This window comes from Pangasianodon hypophthalmus, chromosome 2 (assembly GCF_027358585.1).
Source record: "Pangasianodon hypophthalmus isolate fPanHyp1 chromosome 2, fPanHyp1.pri, whole genome shotgun sequence".
Taxonomy (NCBI): Eukaryota; Metazoa; Chordata; class Actinopteri; order Siluriformes; family Pangasiidae; genus Pangasianodon; species Pangasianodon hypophthalmus.
In genome coordinates this window covers 29555323-29576782 of record NC_069711.1, presented here as the reverse complement: position 1 = coordinate 29576782, position 21460 = coordinate 29555323, and the positions used below count along the sequence as shown (strand labels likewise).

General features: G+C 36.1%; 2 protein-coding genes across 4 annotated transcripts; both read left to right on the top strand.

The window, feature by feature from the left end:
• Window positions 1-691: 691 nt before the first annotated feature.
• On the top strand, window positions 692-9596 carry LOC113538313 (endoplasmic reticulum resident protein 27). Of its 2 annotated transcripts, none has more exons than XM_053242374.1 (7): window positions 692-829; window positions 3018-3103; window positions 4760-4897; window positions 6225-6341; window positions 6764-6889; window positions 8901-9098; window positions 9516-9596. In XM_053242374.1, the coding sequence occupies exons 1-7, from the start codon at window positions 772-774 to the stop codon at window positions 9555-9557; spliced, it is 765 nt and encodes a 254-aa protein (XP_053098349.1). In that variant the 5' UTR covers window positions 692-771; the 3' UTR covers window positions 9558-9596. The 2 variants fall into 2 exon arrangements, with proteins under 2 accessions (XP_053098349.1, XP_026789082.1); XM_026933281.3 differs by having other exon boundaries at window positions 9513-9596.
• A 9056-nt stretch (window positions 9597-18652) lies between these two features.
• Window positions 18653-20556, top strand: bglapl (bone gamma-carboxyglutamate (gla) protein, like). Of its 2 annotated transcripts, none has more exons than XM_026933283.3 (4): window positions 18653-18810; window positions 18926-19180; window positions 19303-19417; window positions 19704-20556. In XM_026933283.3, the coding sequence occupies exons 1-4, from the start codon at window positions 18750-18752 to the stop codon at window positions 19804-19806; spliced, it is 534 nt and encodes a 177-aa protein (XP_026789084.2). In that variant the 5' UTR covers window positions 18653-18749; the 3' UTR covers window positions 19807-20556. The 2 variants fall into 2 exon arrangements, with proteins under 2 accessions (XP_026789084.2, XP_053087475.1); XM_053231500.1 differs by having other exon boundaries at window positions 18658-18810; window positions 18965-19180.
• The last annotated feature ends 904 nt before the right edge of the window (window positions 20557-21460 follow it).

The following is a 21460-nucleotide window of genomic DNA, read 5'->3' as shown; positions in this document are numbered from 1 at the left end:
TAAACATCTATTAATGTAACTATGCTCTTAGAAATCCTGCCAGGTTAGATTATATTAGCTAGCTGGATAATCTTTAGCGTAGAACATTTACAGATATGAAGTAAAATCCTCTCAGAAATTGTGTCAGGTTAGCTCAGGTGGGCTAGCCAGTTAGCATTAGCACTAAAAATGATGAACAATTTGTAATTGCTAACAAACGTTGCTGAACAACAGCAACAAAAAAATACTCTTACTGGTCTAATGAGTTTCATGAACCATTAGGAAGTGTTTTTAGCAGGGAAATCTGTGAAAAATATTCACGTGTGAATGCTAATAGCTTCCTACGTAAAGACAGCAGTCCACAATAATTTCATATAAAATATTATTAATATTTAATAATTTGATCTAAACATGTATGAATATCCTATGAAATGAAATGAATGTTGTATACAGACATGTAAAGTGTTTTAGCATCTGATATGAAGCGAGTAACGTCTTTTCTATAAATTTTCCTTAATGTATGTAATTAGGTTCTACAAGGGCTATATCATCCACACGTATCGTCTCTATTCACATTTTCTGTTCCCCAAAGTCCCTCACTAGCGCTGTGACACGTAATCCAACACATTCTGACCTTAACATTATCACAGACACCTGCCTGGTTCTCACGGACAAGACCAATCACTACTATTTAACCAGGTCACATGATTCGCATTGGGGGTCCAAGAACAGGAACGAGATCTTATATTCCTTCTTTGCCTTCTGTTGGTCCTCTGCTGCTGATCTGCCAAAATGTTGCTCCTACTTGTGGTTTCTTTACTGGTCACCTGCAGCAGAGCAGAGGATAAAGGTCAGCTTTCTTGGATCTCTAATGGATCTCTAACACATTTAATGACAGATGACTAGAATGTTTAGTGGGATAATGATAGTTTAGTTGGATAATGATAGAATATTCAGTGGGTAATTCTATATCCGTATGTTCATTTGGATTGACTTTCTAGAATTTCTAGAATGGCGGAATCTACAATTAGAGAATGTTCATTAGGATGTACTTGTGGGCTCTAGAATGAGAGAATCCAGTATTATAGAATGTTCATTTTACTTGGAGGTTCTAGAATGGTTGAATCTATTATTATAGACTGTTTAGTCATATGTTCTCAGGTATTCTAGAATGGAGGAATCTACAATTATAGAATGTTCAGTCAGTAATGTTCAGTAGGATGTACTTGTGGGTCTAGAATGAGGGAATCCAGTATTATAGAATGTTCGGTCAGATTTAGTCGGCATTTTAGAATGGAGGCTCTATTATTAAAGAATGTTCAGTCTAGAACATTCAGTGGGATGTACTTAGGAGTTCTAGAATGTGGGAATCCATTATTATAGAACATTTACTGTGGAATGTTGAGTAAGATTTACTCAGGTGTTTTAGAATAGAGGAATCAATTATTATAAAATGCTCAGTCAATTTACGTGGGGTTCTAGGATGGATGAATCTATTATTAATCATAGTTTATGACCGTTTAGTCGCATTTACTTAAGTATTCTAGAATAGGGGAATCTACAATTATAGAATGTTCAGTCTAGGATGTACTTAGTGGTTCTAGAATGTGGGAATCCAGTATTATAGAACATTCATGTGGAATGTCAAGTAAGATTTACTCAGGCATTTTCGAATGGGGGGAATCTATTATTATAGAATGCTCAGTCAGATTTACTTGGGTATTTTTAGAATAGGGAATCTATTACTATAGAGTGTTCAGTCTAGAACATTCAGTAGGATGTACTTAGGGGTTCTAGAATGTGGGAATCCATTATTATAGAACACTGAGTGTGTTATGTTCAGTCAGATTTACTCTGGTGTTTTCAAATGGGGGATCTATCATCATAGAATGTTCAATAGGATTTATGGGGATGTTCTAGAATGGGGTAATCTACAGTTATAGAATGTTAATTCATATTTACTCTGTGGTTCTAGAATGGGGGATTCTCCAATTACAGTATGTTCAGTGAGTGACTGTAGGTTCTACTCAGTGATTCTACAGTATTCAGTGGCAACATCAGAGGTGTCCACTAGGTAACTTCAGAATGCTCAGTGGGGTCAACGGAGCAATTCTAAAATGCTCTGTAGGGTTCAGTGTACGATTCAAGAATGTTTAGCATGTTTGTTCCTATTCAAATTATGACATCACAGCAAAATCTTTGAATATTTATTGGAATATTTGAATTTGAATATTTATTTCTGGCTCATTATTTCCTAAACAAAATGATTTATATTTTTAGAAGACAGTTATTTAGCATTTTTGGAAGGAGTCTCCAGTGTCAGTACTTCGTAACTGTCAGAGGTAAAGCTGATCCTTGAAGTTTGCATTTTGAGGTTTCTCAAAACCATGATAAGTTGCAACTTCAAGTGACAGAAGGACTGTTGAAAGCAGCTATAAACAGCTATTGTTTCTCAGATGTTAAATGGGGAAAAAATTTAAGACTTCTCTTTCCTTTATAAATAACAAAAATGTTGGCAAATTGCTATGATATAAAAGGAATAAAAAGAACACTTTGTGATGTGCTGCGCTGCCAAATAATCAACTTCAAGGTGGTAACAGTAAATTCACATTGGGCCGCATCTTGACCACCCCATCTTTGATTGTTTTCCTGCAACATTTTCCTGTATTTTATTCCTTACTTATTTCATATAACGTTCTTCAAGTGTTCTTCAATGTGTTCTTTTTATAGCTAAGGGTTCATAGCGTCCTTAAGGATTCCTACCTTCCTTCCTTTTCTGATAGGGAAAAAGATTTAGATTTTTTTTTTTTTTAGACTTTTTCAAATTTAATATTTAAGTGTACATGCTTTATGAAGACCAACCTTGGAGTCGATATAATGCAGATCCATTGTGTTCTATTTCTCAAGATCAGTTATGGTGATATTTTAAAAAAATATTAAGTGAAGAATTGTGCTGTGCTGGTTATTTCTTGAGCCAGTACAGATTTAAAAAAAAATCTAGCAATGTCCCTGACAGACAGCTCATGTGCCCCCTGCAGAGATCACCCTCCCCAGACTGATGAACATCTCTGCAGCAGAAACCTTCATCGACTCGGCTGAAGTTGTCATCATCGGGTTCTTTGAGGTCAGAGACTGTGTGTACGGGTGTGTCTGTCTGGTTTGCTTGTATTACGTATCGTGCGTGACGGGGTAAAGAAAGGCAAAAGTGACCAGCGAAGACGCTTAGGAATGCAGACTGATGAAGAGAAAATAGCGTCGCTGTGGGAGAGCTTTGTTCTCAGTGCCATAACCTCAATGTGTGCTCCTGGGTGAAATTTTGGCCGCAGGAAATGCCTGTGTGTTGCGAGCCCAGAATGCTGAGCTTTTGGCACAACTCACCAGGCGGAGGAGGAAATAAAGACGGAAATAAGGGTGCATCTGAGACGTTGTGGGATTGGCTGCCTTTGGACTCTATAAACAACCTAACATGAACCTAAACATTGTCTGGGACTGAGGACACAGACCTCAAATTTAAGTAAAATTTAAAACTTCAGTCGAGGACATAATGTAAAACTCTGTAGAAGGTTTGGCTGTTCTTTTGCAGACATGTTCACCTCATTACCTTATTTTTCTGGGCCAATATTACCCAAAAATGCCATCTAACTATGACTGAAGGTCAAGTATATGGCAGTAATATCAAATGGTGTATTAATGATAGAGATAATTACATCAACATATTTATAGAATCATGACCAACTGGTTTATTAAAAGAGAGAGAGAGAGATTAGACCAATTACAAGAGCATGTTAAAATTTTATTTAGAAAACAAATTTTTTCAGCTCTAAAATCTGATTGGCTGAGCCAGGTTCGAAGCTGTTATACAATCGTCGATATGTGCACACCTGTCCTGCAACACAATTGAATTCTGTATCAGTGCAGCAGGTTTTAAATCAATAGCTTAAAACCATTACACTACAATGTTAGCTATTATTCTGTCCCGGAATGCCCTGATGCCCTATCACCCTAACACACACTCGACAGTGTGCATTACAGTGATCTTATCACGGGTATGAAAGTTTTAAGGCACTCTGCTTTGCGTTGTGCCTAAGAACACCCTTATCCATGATAATATCACTGTAATGAACGCCCTTTCATGGCTTATGGCTTTATTTTTATCTGGTTGTCTGATTCTGCCTTCTGATCTTTAGCAAAATTGATTCTTATATTAGATATTGACATAAAATTTATCTCAAATTATCTCAGAAAAATTAAATTTCATGGTGCGTATTGTGTATGCATTTTGTGTGCGATGTAAACAATCTTCATTTTTTGCACAGAATGAAAAACCAATGAACGGCTTGTGACATAAATAAAATACTAAAGGTAACAGATTGTGTATACAAAATTGAAAAGCAATTATTCATTTTGTGCACCAAAGTGACAACAATACCTTTAATTTTGTTGATATTATTGAAGAAATCCATTTTATCTGCCATTAAATGCATAATGGCATGCTATTATGTAAAGGTTTTTCTGATCACAAAAGCAATACTGTGAATTTCATGACATGACATAAATTCCATAACCAACAAAACAACATAATTTGTCATAAACTTGAGTCATGAAATCTTTACAGTTAGGCCTGTGAACATTTGACCAAGTAAAGACCAAGAAGCACATTGACATTGTCTCTGCAATCATGGAGCTTGCAGAACCTTTGGAGATAAAAGAGTAAAATTTATTCTGTGCACGAAAATCACCATGTTACATACAGTATGTTACATATTGATGTGTGTATCAGGCTGATGGAGGGCTTGGCTTTAAGGAGTTTCTGGCTGCTGTTGAAGAGGTGAAGTCCCTTCCAGCTGCCCTGTGCAATGAGAAGGAGGTGTGGGCTAAATACAGCATCGACTCAGACAGCATCTCCATCTTCAGGAAGGTAGACACGTGTTTTTCTGTCATGTGGGCTTGAATTGGGGCTCACTTACTATGTTTTCTGGACTATAAGACGTTTTGGTCCTCTAGCAGCTCCTGTTACTTATACAGTGAAGTGATGTATATGTTATATTTACATTAGGCTAATTGTTACATGCCCGTTTACTTAGTTAGTGTATGTTCAGTAGGCATGCTACTCTAAGAACGACAGTAATATACTGTTGTTAGATGTAAAATTGAGAGCATAACAATGTACAAGAAATCCATTAACACTTGATTTGAAGGTTTTCTTAACCATTGCATACATATTTTATAAAGCAATATTGGAGGATTTTTTGATGTATTTATTAGGTGCATTATCTTTGCATTAAAAAGAGAAGAGAGAAAAAGCCACAGTTACCATTATGGGTTGACTGTTTAGCATTGTTCTATCTGTAATTGTTTTTAAAACTCATTTTGCATTCACATTCATGAGGTATTGAGACATCTATGAAAAGATCACTCTATCATCAGCATTCTTGGGAGGTATATTTAATGACAGCTACTTATAGGAGCATTAAATTGAACTGGTGCTACTTTTGCATTCAGAACTATCATGAAGCACTATTTCAACACAACTGCACAGATTTATGCCCACATTTCAGCCAAGCGAGCGATTTTAATGCTCTTGTCCTGAAGGGTTAATTAAATTAGCATTTATAACACTGTTATGAGGCATCGTGTGTACCTTCGACAGCTTTATTAAAATGTGACACTTCACAAATCTTAAGGCTAATAATGAACAGATTACTGCTATTTAACATTGAGATGTAATTGCTGATACGGTGAAGCTTTCAGTAAGGAGATTGAACATGTGTAAGGAGGAAGGAGTCTCCAGTGTCAGCGCTTTGTAACAGTATGTTTATATCTTCAGCGCAGAGGGCTTTGTGCATTCTGGTTTCTTCCTAACATGACAAGCTGTGCTTTTTTGTATTATTAACTTCGTGAGAAGGAAAAAAATCAGAGGCTGATGAGGAATTGTTTATAGTTACTACAACATGGGAACTAACTTGTTTCACAGATGTTCAACAACATTAAGTGTAACTAGAAATGGATAAAACGTACATGTCATAAAATGTTCATTAATAAATACAAACATGTTACAATTGGCAAATTGCTGTGGTATAAAAGGAATAAAACACAAAAGATGAGCTGTTATAGGAAAATATTTAGAGACTGAATTGATTATTTTGTCTAAGCAGGAAGAATTAAAAAAAAAAATCCCCTTATGTGGTAACGAGCCTGTATGTGTGTTTGTCTGTGTGTGTGTGTGTGTGTGTGTGTTTCCTCAGGCAGATTTGCATCAGGAGAACCTCAAACCAGCAAAAATGGAAAAGCTAGACAAGGATGGAGTTGTTCGTTTTTTCAGCATCATGAACATCCGCTATATCACAGAGTACAATCAAGTGGTACGGCAACATATAACACACACACACACACACACACACACACACACACACATGCAGTTTCAAATATTACTGCAACACATTATACTTTACATATTACACTCATTTACACAATTCTCCACTGCCTCTTCACTGTTCTCTGTGAGCTGTTAAGATTACTTGAAATATATATTATTAATTACAAAATATATATTCATTAGGGTAGTTGCAGTATTGATGAAGCTATGGTACACTGTAATACACTGCATATACTGTGCATACAGCTGTATGTGTATCATGTCCTAAAATAAGCAGGATATAAATCTTAATTCTTATATTTTTCATGAGTGAGAAAAAAATGATCGCTTGTTCTTTGATTTTTACAAGTAAAGCTTTTTCTTATATGTGTCACCCTCATCACTTACACTTTTCTCTTTCTCTCTCAGTCTGCTGTGGGTCTGTTTCAGTCCAAAGTGAAGGTGCATGTTGTGCTCTTGGCCAACAGGGGGAGTGATAATTACAGCGAGCTTAAGGACCGAGTCGGGGCTTTGGCTCCTCACTACGCAGGAAAGGTATTCCCAATCAGTTATAGGCTAGCACATTCGTTATAACCACACGTTATATAATGGGCTTGGTGTTTCTGAATAAATGAGGTTTAGAGCATTATAACCTGAGTCAGTTTATAAACCTACAAAAGTATGCTCTCATGAACCTGGAACATTCAAGACATCTCAAGTTCAAGTTCAAGTTCAAGTTCAAGTGGAGTTTATTGTCATTTCAGCCATATACAAGTACATAGTGAAACGAAACAACGTTTCTCCAGGACCAAGGTGCTACATAAGACGACACAGAACAACACAGAACTACAAGGGACTACATAATTTATACATAAAGTGCACAAGTGCAAACAAGTGCAAACAGACAGCACAAAACAGTACAAGACAGTACAATGACTACTGGGACAGACAATGGGCATAGTGAGTCCCAGTGCAGCGCCGACCAGTACACAGTTCTGTTTAAAAGTGAACCTAGTGACAATAGTCCAAATAGTACAAGAGTACAAGTAGCTGAAATAGTGTAAACATAAGAGTAGCAGCCTATGTACAGTATAATATAGTGAGTATTGTAGCAGCATAAACATGTACAAAAACATGCAAAAAAATTGCAGAGAGGATGGAGGATGCTCAGTTGTGTGTGTGTACATATATATGTATGTGTGTGTGTTCCTTCAGTCCAGTTTCTGAGTATTGGAGGTATGTGTGTGTGTTCCTTCAGTCCAGTTTCTGAGTATTGAGGAGTCTGATGGCATGGGGGAAGAAACTATTGCACATCTCTGAAATATGAATAAATAATATTTTTTACTGGGACATGGCATACCTTGGCATTGCCCTCAAATCAAGCCCATATATGTAGTATGTACACATGTGTGTAATATACATTCCAGTGGTTTTCAAACTTTTTGTAGCCAGGGACCCCTTTAACTGTAAAATAAATTCCACGGACCCCCCAGTATATGTTTATTTCATGAACATTATTAAATAATGTCAAATAATATTTTAGAGCCTTCTATTGCTGAACCGATAGAACACATTAGGCCTGAGTTTACTTTGGTGCTTGGACCCCTAAATATAATAACCTAGATAATATGGGTTTTGATTTCCACCCCTGGATATGCTTCACGGACCCCTGGGGATCCCAGGACCCCTCTTTGAGAGCCACTGACATATATGGTACAGTATATATTACATACACAGTACATACATCACAAGTACTCAGCTGTATTTAAATACAGACTTTAAATAAAGTATTTCACCTTCACTGATTACAGTACCTTTGAAAAACATTTACATTGATAATCTGATAACTCTTTACATTAAGGTTCCCTTAATTGACATTATTTAACACATGAATAAACCATGAAGTTCAGCATTAATACACCATGAGTAACATTAACAAAGCAACTTATATTTAATTGTTTTTTTTTAAATAATAAAGCAAATGAACCATAAACCAGAGTTCAATTAAAGCCACAATGAACAACACCTTAATGAACATGTTTGCGGCTCTTAACTCGTAAAATTCAGAGCTGAAGCTGAAGCAAATTCCAATATTTACACCTAAACACCAGATTTTAGTAAGTTATCAACATTCTGTAATAATTTTTTTTTCTAATTTATGTGGATTTAATGAACTTTATTCAGTGAAATTGAACATTTAAGAGACAAATAATACATGTGCTAACTTACACTGTTACTTTATAATACTACTTATGGTTTATTAATGCTGAGGTTAATGGTTTTTAATGTTAAGTAATGCAGTAAATAATGTTAGTTAAGGGAATTTTAATGTAAAGCATTACCAGAAATATATAATTGTGTGGGGTCTTGGACCCTGATCAGGATAAAGCAGATGAATGAATGGATGGATGAAAGAATTAATATAATTGTCTGGTTAGTTTACCACTCTAAATGTTTATCTGATGTAAGTCACCTTTAAATTTCAGCTTTACATCCAGGCTGGTTAAGTAGATAAGTAAATAGATGTTTACTTTTATATAAGCAAGTCTGGCTTTTATTTCTGTAGATGCTGTTCGTGCAGATAAACGGGAAAGATCAGGCCAACGCTCGTGCACTGGATTACTTCAACCTGAAATCAGGTGACCTCCCACGGGTCGGTCTCTATGACGCTGAATCGGATAAATCGTGGCTCATGGGACCAGGCGAGATCTCTACTGAGCGTGTGCAGAACTTCTGTGACTCCTTCCTCAGTGGAGAGCTACAGGTACGGCGGCCATTTTGATATGGATTGGGCATCATGTAACCAATCAAATGTCAGAGTAGGAGAAATATAGCACTGTTGTAACACATGTCATTCTTTACACAATAACATGCTGGTAATGGTAATTACACAATGTTAAAAGTAATCACACAGTAATGATAATTGCACAATAATAATGGCAGTTACACAGTGGTAATGTACACAGTGGTAAATTTCTTAGTGTGATTAACTGTAGTTGTTATTGCAGGTGACATACGTACTATGTATCCTTGCAATTGCACTGGATTTTATTTTATTTTTATTTATAGAGTGTAAATTTCCTAGTCTTACTAACTATACTTATTACTGCAGGCTAAATATGTAGTATGTAAAGGGCTCAAATTTACACGAATCATCATGATTTGTTTTTCCCTTCAGAAGGAAAAGGAGACTGCAGAACCTGAAGTGAAGTCTGAACTCTGAGTGTCACCAAACACACCTTCATTAAACCTTTTTACAACATGTAAGACTTAGTGTTTTGTTTGATGGTGTGTGTGTGTGTGTGTGTGTGTGTATGTGTGTGTGTGTGTGTGTGTGTGTGAGAAAGGCAGAAGGCCAGATAGCCTGAAAACCAGTATAAAACTGTGTGTTCTGTGTGTCTGAGAGAAATTGCAGTGTTTTCTATTTCAAGGACGAATCTCTATACTGTATTATTTACACTGGTGCGTGGCTTTCTCTCAGACCGCAGACGCTGGCAAACTGTTAAAAATCTCTGCAAGTAACAAAAATAAACTGGCCTCAAACATCATTTAATCCAGACTGTAGGAGGCCTCACAAAAATGTCACTCATTGCAATTAAATTAAACTGTAGTGAGAAAGTGATAAAGGATCCTGAGAGACAATGTGGGTTTTTTTTTATTATCTCAAGAGATATTATTTAGTTACTTCTCACTTTCAGATAAGAGAGATTTTTTTCAAGATCACATAAGCAGTCTAGGCTAAATTAGTGCCAATATTGTGTACATTACCTAGCTGCTATCGTGTCTGGTTAGTTTATCGCATAAGAATAAGAATAAAATTCTTTACAGTTCACATAAGTGAAATGTGTAATATTAGATATTAGAGAGAAAAAAAAACGTAAAATGAATTTGTGAGATTTAAAAGGAAAATCAGTTACAACGCTAAGTGAGAAAAAATGATATTTTTTTCCACATGTATTTTCACATATTTCATGTGTGATTGTTAGAAAATATTCGCATAATTTAATTTAATGAAAAATATCAGGAAATTGTGATAATGCACTGTTGAAAAAAATCTCGTGCCATAATTTCAGATGTTATGTTTTTTCATTCCATGTCATGTATATTTGTCACTACCTGTATTCCTTTTTAAACCTTATTTATCTTATATAAGTCACATCATCTCACATATGAGAGTCCAGTAACACACTCGTTTCTTTTTCTGTAAAGGGTTAGAAGTTAAATATACTGTAAGATAAAAGAGTAAAAACAATAGGCAAAGGTAAAATAATAATAGTAAAAAAAAACTGTGAAAAAAGTAAAAACAACAAAAAAAAAGTAAAAATAAATAAATAAATTTTTAAAAAAAGAAATTTGATAAAGTAACATAAAATTAGCCAGTTAAATACATTAGTTAAAATTTTTTGTAATAAAGTTGTTCTCAGATCTCAGATAATCAAGTAGTGTGATTCTTAAGCTACGATAATGACCAGAAACACACACACTTCTTTCAGTCTGACCAAGACACTGTTCAGATTATCCACAGTGAGCAAGTCTGAAATGTCTTTACAGCCTTTGTAAGGAAATAAAAGTACTTTAAAATCAATGTTATATTTGATTGTGAGACAGTGAAGTGAGTTATAAAAGTCTTTATATCTTACCCATCCTGTAGTGCATTTTTTTTGAATGATTTAATGATTAAGAAAGCCCAGTAAAGGAGGCATTGCAACTAGACACTTGCAGCAGAAAATTAATAGAATAATTAATAGAAGAATATTTCTGTTTCCTGTTATTGGGCAATTAGTTTAAAAGTTGTCATGTCCTATTTTGACAGAACATACTTCTACAAGCCTAATGTATCAGTTCAAATGTTTTTTTTATCTTGACAGAAAAAGCCATGAGAATATCTAGCCACAAACAACATGTCAATATTCTAAATAATATGTTAGTAATTAGAAATAATAAGTTAGTGATAAAATTGTAAATAATGGTAATAATGATCATAATAATCCATAATATATTTATCTTCACTTGTTAAAATAGTTTGTAGTTGTGTAGTAAGTGTATATACTTATTACTAATACTAAACAATTTGTCTTCTTTCTTTCTTTCTTTCTTTCTTTCTTTCTTTCTTTTTGCATATTTGGATAAAATGTTCAGTTCTCAAAGCAAATATTTCCAATATTTCTATCTTTCTTATCATTTCAAATATGTGCAGAGTTATAAATTCAATTCAATATATTTTGAATTATTGCCCCCCAAAAACAATTCATTCATTCAAAAACAATTCAATTTCAGTCATTTTACTGAAATTATGTGGCTGTAAACTGATCATTTACTTATTTTGAACTTGTTATGTCTTTAAATGGTGTACACACAGACTGTAATTATACTGAAACGATCTGCTGTTGGAGCTCTTAATATTTTGCATTAAAAAACCAAAAATGATTTATTACCAGTTTGTTCTTGCTACAGTTATAACTAGGAAATTGTTCTGCCCTTTATTGTTGGTACAGTGTGTTACTATTGACATGTTATTTGTGGATAATTGCAGCTTGTTACCGCAGTATTATGATGATATTAAAAAATGTTACCAAAACAGCAACTCCCACCCAAACCACGACCTTCTCAACAAATCACAAAACTGATCATAAATCAGCATTATTGTGGAAAAAAAACAACAAGAAAGCAGAAAGAGTGTGAGTCTCTGTCAAGCACAGCCAGCATGTGTGTGTGTGTGGTGATGTACTGAGATGCCAGTGAGACACAATTCTGAGTCAAATGTTACAGGAATCAGAGAGAGACAGAGAGACAGGGAAAGGATGCAACAGTGCTGGACAAATATGTGGTCAAGGCCATAATAGCAGGTTCAATATTTTATTTTTTCCCCCTAGTTTTAAGGAAATGTAGTCAATCAGGCAAGACATGTTCAGTGATCAATATTTGCTTCTTTACTTTTACTTTTAATGGACCTACAAGTCTAATGACGCTAACATGTAATGAAAGTCTTATCCCACTCAAAGTCTTAAATACGTCAATACTCCCCTACATTTTTAATGACCTCCTCCATATGGCATTGGTATTGTAACTGTTTTCTCAGGATAAGCGAAATAAGCAGTGATAGTCCGTATTTATGAATTAAAATCCATCCAAAAAATCAACTATGTTCTGTTAAAATTCTTAATGTGTCATTTAAACAACCCAATTTCTTTGCTTAAGTGGAATTATACAAACTTTTGCTAAGAAAAAACATGATTCCAGGTTTCCATAAGGCTTTACCCATAATGATGTTGTGAAAATCTCTTTTTATTTTTCGCCAAACCATTCCTTTAAGATAGTGTTAGTAATTATACATTGTACAAGCTTGCTGCTCTTGATAGCCAATATACCGTATAACGTTGCACCTAAGCTCATGAGAAATGTATATAAATATGAAGGAGTGGATTTTATTTGATTTCACAATGACATCGTTAGAAGGTACAAAATTCCAACACCCACCCTACACTGTAATAAATTGCTGTAAATTTTACAGTAATTTACTGGCAGTTTTGGTTGCCAGTAATCTACAGTAAACTACTGTAAAATATATTTACAGTAAAGTACTATAATAGTGTAATGTTGTATAGAATGACACATAACCCAGCGCACTTGCTGTTTTGACTGATGCAGGATATAGCCAGGTTGAAGGTTACAGGTCTTGCCCAACCATGACAGCTTGGCAGTACTGGGATTCAAACACACAACCTTCTGAGTTGTGACTCAAAGCCTTAACCACTACACCAGAGCCACCACAACATCACCAACTAGCTTGCATTGATTCAACTACTTCTAGCACTGAAATAAGGCCACTAAAAGATTGCAATGAATCAGTAGAAGCTAGTTCTGCTAGCTGGAGTAGCTCAGTGGTTATGGCTTTGTTCAGGAGTAGCTCAGTGGTTATGGCAACAATTGCATTGTTGACTTTGCAGCATTTAAAGGAAAACGCTACCCTGAAATGTAATATTAATGAGAAAACCAGTATAGAAGTGGAGATGTTGTAAGGCAGCTATATGACTCAGTGAGCTACAGGAGGATGGGGTGATGGCATTGACGCTGGTATTAGCATGAAGGTTGAAGCTGATCAAGTTGAGCAGATTCGAAAGATGAGGAAGTGAAAGAGCTGGACAGAATAAAGGAATAAAGCTCTGCTGCATTGTTCTCTTTAGTTTAATTATGAAGCAAGAGCTAAATCCCATTGGCACCACTATTAACAGGCAGCTGAATAGCATTAAACAAAGTAAAAACAGACCAACATATCTATGAAAGATGTTTAAGCCAAAAGCCAACTAAATGTTTTGCACAACTGAAGATCACATATTGATTATAAGTAGTAGTTCAGGGTTGATTTTTCCTTTAAAGGCTGGGCGTAGTGTAAATGATAGCCTGAAATGATGACCTGACAGAAAGAGAGAGAGAGAGAGAGAGAGAGAGAGAGAGAGAGAGGAAGTGGGGTGGTGAATCAGTCAATCAAATCATATTGCTGGCAGAGAGACAGCTGAATTCTCTCAAGGCCCGTATATTCTGTAGAAGCTATGCATAAAACACTACCCTGTTGTGTTAGACTGAATTTGTGGGAAATTCCATAGAGAAAGAATCTCAACCCTGGAAAATGCATTATGCACTAAAAACAGATAAACTCTCACTATAATTATGCCTGATCCTGTACGATCCTTCCAACAAACGGCCTCTGCTGTGTGCAGGACTATAGCTCTGTGTAACGTACACACAGCGGTCGGCTGGGTTTGTTTGTGGTGTCTGCCCGTGATGGTGGATGCCAGCGGTGAGGCCACATTTCCCTGCTGTGCTCCGTAAACCCTCTTCCATGAACCCTCTCTCTCTCTCTCTCTTCCTCCCTTCTCCCCTGCTGTGTGGCTGCAGTTAAGTCCAAGCTGTGTTCTCATCATTTGAGTCTTTTACAACTGTTATCCACAGCTTTGTGAATATCGCACCCATATAGTCATCAGGAGTTCAGTTTGCTTTTTTCACCTACTCTAAGGGCTCTGACACACCTATCCCGTGTTGAAGAACTAGCACCAACCATGGTTCACATTTTGTGTATATTTTCATTCGAATACTCAGCAAAGATGACAACTGTCATCTGACATATTCGTCCTTTTTGTGAATGCATGATGCAAAATACCTCTCCATAACAGGAGGTGGTAATAGTCAGTATTTATAATTTTAAAAAAAAGAAAAGAAAAAAAAACAGAAGGCCCAGTCTTGCAGAAACTGTTGTCCTAAATAGTATGACACTTCTAGCTAAAAGTGGTATCAGAACAGCCAATCAGAGAAGTCTCTCACCACTGCATTCAGATGACAATTTAGCAGGCTCAATCAGTGCTGATGGTCCCTGATAAGGGCCACCGCAGGACACACTGCAAAAGCTACAAGCAACAGTTGGCCCCAGACTGCCAATTCCACCCAACATCTAACCTCCCCTGGCCTTAACACACTGCTTCAATGCCTGCATAAAAAAAGAAAAAACAGGTAAGAATAGGTTAGGAAACTGATGTAGAAGGAAATATTGTACACATTTACACTAAACAGACTAACTAAAGAGTGCTGTTCAACTTTGCCTTAGAGCTTTCTGTGAGGAAATTTATTTCGCATTTTTGGAAGGAGTCTCCAGTGTCACTGTAACTTAGGTTTTCCACCAGAGGAAAGTCTTCAAAATGAAGGACTTCACAGTTTCTTTGTAACATGACAAGCTACAATTTTTTGTCTTGTTATCTTCAAGAGAAAGAAAACAAGAAAAGCTGGTGAGAGAACCAATACTTAACAATCGTTGGAACGATTGATTTGGTATAATTTAAATAAATTTTTTTCTTATAACGCCATGTCCTGTCATGTTTTATTCCTTCAATCATGTACTTATCATGTACTTAATAATAGGGCTGTAGGCGTCAATTCGGTCAATACTTTTTCTGTGAAAATCTGAAATATGATTATTTATAATCATGTTATCTGCACATGGTTAAAAAAGGGAATGACAATAATAAATAAATGAGGTTGCATACCTGGGTGAATTCGCAGTACTGAATTCTTCAACAGTATGTCAAAAAGCAAATTTGTGCATCTTACTATAATGGTAGTGAGGTTAGATGGGAAGTTGCAACAGGATTATTATATGTTTCTTTTAAACTGGATCCTCGTAAACATGGTTAATGGTGCATCAAGAGGTTAGTCACATTCATTAGTCACCTGCTTCGTTTGTTGTAGGCCATGACTAACGAGGAAAAGAGCTATTTGCACGTAAAATACAGAAAAACACAGCACTCAGATTTGAAAATTACAGCATTGACTGGGTAGCACTGACCGGATACATCTACTGGATTTACCAAGGACTCAATGTGGTAATGTTTTTTTTTTTTTTTTCCCAGAATTTCCCTCACACTGGGACAATTCCACAAAATAGTCAGTGCAGCAGACATTGAAATTACATACCAGACTGGCCAAGATAAATCACTTCCCTCAAGAATATCATAAACATGCATAAACAATAAGTCAGCAGTAGGGGAAAGGTCAAAAAACATGCTCTGATATAGTAGATATAACTATAAAACCTATATATTAATGAAGGTTTAATGGATGAATGATATAATGTGTGGATGTGTCTCTCTGGGTCTCTGTGTAGCTCTTTGTCCATGCCCATTATTATATCTGTAACAAAAATCCAGCTGCAGTCCCCTAAAAAATATTTGTCAGTTCATATGTTGCACCAAAAATGCAAACATATAGAAATGCTCTAACATGCATCAAAGTTTGCCATAAAATCTTGTGTGGTTTAGTCTGACTGTGGTTTTGGTTAGTCTAGAACAAATCTGTAATTAAATCTGGCACATAATGAGACCTTCTGGTCTTTTACAGACGGATCACACACACACAGACGGCAATTATCTGGTCTGTGTGGACGGATTATTGGTCCATCCGGATGAAGAAGTGCATGGGGAAATCTATCAGATTATGTGTCATATAAAAAGTAATGATCATGTGTGCGACATATATATTTCATTTGTTTATACTGTATCAAGGTTTGGACATAGTATATTGAAATATGCGCACTGAAATATGCTGCAGTTCTGTGGTAATCATTTTAAGGGGACACTCTAGAAAAGGTAAAATATTTAACGACTTTTTACATTAAATCTGATGCATTACAGATGATTAGTTCCTAGTATGAATCAAAGAAAAAAAAAGTCCTGATAGCATGGCAGTAAATTTTCAAACCAGACAGCTCTAATGAATTAAATTAAAAACTAGACAGAAAGTACAAAATAATAAGCAAGTCTTCCCAAATTAAATTGATCCAAGTAATCACCGAATGTGATTTGTGTATAGGCCTAGCCAGAAAGGTGATAACTAGGCCAAAGCTAAGCCTAAGAAAATTAACTAGCTAGCTATTATTTAGTGACTTTACTTCAACTTTAATATCAACTCAGTTCAACCATCAATTCAGTTTAACTTTACCTCAGTTCGACTTTACTTCTGTTTGACTTTACCTCAGTTCAACCTTTAATTAGTTTAACTTTATCTCAGTTCAACTTTACTTCAGTTTGAATTTACCTAACCTCAACTTTACCACAGTTCAAGCAATAATTCAATTCAAATTTACCTCAGTTTGGCCATTACCTCAGTTTGAATTTACCTAATCTCAAATTTACCTCTGTTAGACCATTACCTTATTTCAAATCAGTTCTAGTTTAATTCAGTTCGATCTCTTAATTCAGTTCACTTTACCTCTGTTTAAATTTACCTAAGTTTGACTTACCCTCTGTTCGAATTTACCTCAGTGCAACTTTTCTTCAGTTTGACCATTACTTTCAGTTCACATTTACCTCAGTTTGACTCTACCTCAATTAGACTATTTCCTCAGTTCGAATTTATTTCACATTGACCATTAGCTCAGTTCAACTTTGCCTCAGTTTGACCATTAGCTCAGTTTGACTTGGCTTCAGTTTGACTTTATCTCTGGTCAAATTTACTTCAGTTTGACTTTACCTCAGTTCAACCATTTCCTCAGTTCGAATTTACCTCAGTTTGACCATTAGCTCAGTTCGATTTTGCCTCAGTTGAAGTCGAACCATTAGCTCAGTTCTAATTTACCTCAGATTGACCATTAGCTCAGTTTGACTTTGCCTCAGATTGACCATTAGCTCGGGTTGACTTGGCTTCAGTTTGACTTTATCTCTGTTCAAATTTACTTAAGTTTGACTTTACCTCAGTTCAAACATTACCTCAGTTAGAATTCACCTCAGTTTGACTTTACCGCTGTTCAAATTTACCTCAGCTCAAATTTTCTTCAGTTCGGCCGTCACCTTTAATTCACATTTACCTTGGTTTGACTTTACCTCAACTTGACCATTTCCTCAGTTTAAATTTAATTCAGTTTGAATTTACCTTAATTCGACCATTTCTGCAGTTTGAATTGACCTCAGCCCAACTTTACTTCAGTTCATCCATTAGATCAGTTCACACTTAACTCAGTTTGACCATTTCCTCAGTTTGAATGTACCTCAGTCAACTTTACCTCAGTTCGATTCCATTTCTCTTAAAGCTGAGAGAGCTGGGAACCTACGTCTGCCATCTGTATTTGTAAATTAATGGAATTGCAGTTGTCTTTATACTTTTTGGTGGATATCCCAATAATTCTGTTTTTAGACCTTTAGATTTAGTGCAGTGCTCTGCTCAGAATCTCCAGGCTTGGCGCTGATGACCTTGCTTTTTGGTCAAAAATCATGATATTTCATTTTATGGTTATCATACAATGAACTTTAAATACCAGATGATACCTTGTCACATATTGCTGCTACTGAATTAACACATGCTACTGCAGGTCCTTTTATAATTGTGCTGTTTACAATTATTTTTTTTTAATTACAAATGTGGACAAATGTGGACAAATGTGTACAGAGGTGAATGGGGTCACATATCGTTGTTTTTATAGAAATGTTTTGGAGAAAAACAGATGTATAAATTTTAAATATATCGACCTTTCAATTACTTTCAACATAAACCAATCTTTATAAAACATATTCCAAGAAAGTCAAGTCAAAATCGTTTGTGGTTGAATTATATAGTCTCAGTACATGTACGACTGTTTTAGAAAGTGGTGTTTGGGGTGCATATGTGCAAGGGTGTGTGTGTGTGTGTGTGTGTGTGTCTGTCTGTCTGTCTGTCTGTGTGCGTGTGTGAGGGTGTGTGTTGAAAAGCAGAAAGAGGCTTGGTGTCACTTGATTCTCAAACCAATCACGAACTTCGAAAACAGTTCTTGTGAAGGGGTTAGAACAGTATAAAGGTGCTCAGGGAAACAAGAGAAAACAGAGAAAGAAGAACTGAAGACGAACAAGACACTGAAAGCGAAACTCTAAAGAAGAGAGAAGCTACAAAAGACAAAAAGATGAAGACTTTCACTCTCCTCATCCTCTTTGCTGTGCTCTCTGCCTGCATGTCTACAGGAGGTAAGATGGACAAATAAAGACATTTTCTCTCTGTATATTTAAATTGCAGTTTCAAGGACATTACAAAGGCTATACATGTCTTTACATTCTGCATCCATGTTTGTCCTGTGCGCAGTACTAGATATCGCTGCTGAACCTGACACTGCTCCTGCAGATGATCCTGCAGCTGATCCTGCAGCTGATGCCGCTGCAGCCTCAGACTCTTCCTCTGAATCAGACTCCGCATCAGACTCTGCCTCTGACTCTGCATCCGACTCTGCGTCTGACTCCGCATCTGATTCTGCATCAGACTCTGATTCTGCTTCTGATTCTGCCTCCGATTCTGCCTCTGATTCTTCCTCATCTGAGTCCAACTCTAACAGTGTTGAAGGTGAGATACTTCAACTATATTCTTCATTCTTCATAGACACTTCATTACATATAAACACTAGTTTGGACAGGACCGGCTTTGAGCGTTTAGTGTGTGTGACGCTGGCGTTTCCCATCCTGCAGCCACAGGTGCACCTGACCATGTGATGGTGAAGAGATCTCTAGCCACGGCTCTGCTGAGGAGACACAGAAGAGCAGGAACGCCAGCAGCAGACCTGACGCCAGTTCAGCTGGAGAGGTACACTTTCTGCTTCACGCTAAAGTCATGCTTTCCTAAATTCTATTCTATTCTATTCTATGCTATGAAGAGTGTATCAGACTTTATTCTATTCTATTTTATTCTATCCTAGTCTATTCATTTATATTATTCATTTATACTATTCTACTGAAAGTGCAAATTTCCAGCTACAGTAATATGTGAATATTAACAGTAATATGTGAATATTAACTATATTTATATTATAGAAACATTATAGAAAAATATTTTCTATCATCTAAATCTAAACATTTCCATTTTTTAACAGTCTGAGGGAGGTGTGTGAGCCCAACGTGGCCTGTGAACACATGTCTGACACCGATGGGATCATTGCGGCTTACACCGCATACTACGGCCCCATCCCTTTCTAAATGGCCTCAGAGAGAAGCTGCTTCTACAAGGACTCAAAGCTAATCCAGATTTAGATGGAACAGAAATCAGCTTTGCGGTATTTGAACGGGTCTCACTACCTCCCCTGCTTTGCAAAGAGGTGAAGGGAGAAAAATAAATGACTGTTTTGGCTTTTACCCTCAACAGCTCCAGATTTTGCTTTGCTGTATGTTTTCACTGAAACCACTAGAGAGTTTCTGGTTTTGTATCAGAGGTGACCGCAACCACAGTGACAACTCATTTATGTAGTAGGCTAAGAATAGCATGAGTATCTCACTATGTACACGTTCTCTGTGGTGTGATCAACCTGACAACTGTATACTGTCACAGGGACTGTAAAGTGCCACATCTGCTAATGTAGTGTTTCATTGTAGAGCTATTTTGCTTTATCTGCATAGATCAAGGAATAGCACATTAGTAGGCAAACAATAAACATATCATTCATGTTATGTAGTCTTAAATTATTATTGTTTTGTGGAGTTTATGTTCTCTTGAAGGCTCAATGCCATATTTCATCACAAAGGTGCTAAACCTCCCTATTTGACACTCGAAATGAAGGGAGATAAAATCATAAACTGTACTTCACTCACTTATATTTGCTAGGACTTGATCTAGGACTTGTCTCTTTGTGGATAGTCTTTTTTAAAATATACACATTGCATTTTTTAGTGACTCAATGATATGGAAAATGCTTGTAAGTTGTTTTAATAAAAATGTTTTGACATGTACAATTGTGAAATCGTACTGTGATTTTTTTTTTTTCAATTTATCACGTTTGATTGACTGAATGATATTTAACAAATATTAGGCCTATCAACAACCTATATTTGCAGTAAGATTTTAATTCTAAATTAATTTGAAACCAGAACAAAATCATGTGTGCATTTTATTCATTGTCAGTAGCACGCTGAGGAATAGTATAATATTGTAATTTACACAATTTTCCCCTTATACCAGTAAGCCAATAAGTTAATGTTCAAAGTTTGTCTCTTTGTTCAGCAATGGAACCACAATGCTGGGTGTGTGTTTAAAGTGTTACACTCTCACCACACACTGGGTTGAGTTGTTCATTATCTTAAATACACTTGCTCATATCTTAGCGTTAACTATTTTCATAACTATTATGAACAGACAGATATAACGGAGCTAATAGTAACTGGGAGATTCCATGATTGGGGCCATTTAGTGCTTGTAACTCTTAAAAATTAAACTTCTAACAATGTCTAACAAAAACAGTTGTTTTAAATAATGTTTTAAATCTTGCATCTTAGAGAACAAGCATTTAACTATTCAAATCTCTTTGAGAAAACCTATCTCTTTCAAAATGTGAGTTGATTTTAGCAAGGAATTAGCAAATACACAAAATGTGTTTAACTATCTTTCAATGCCGATTATCTAAGGACATTATAATAATTTCCATCCATCCATTCTCTGTACTGTTTATCCTATGCAGGGTTGCAGGTAGCCTGGAGCCTATCCCAGGGGACTTTGGGCACAAGGCAGGGGACACCCTGGATAGGGTGCCAACCCCCTACAGAGGTGGTGGTAGGAATCAAACCCCAAATGCTGGAGGTGGGAGGCAACAGTGCTAGCCACTGTAACCACTTTATCCTAGTCAGGGCTGTGTTGGATCCA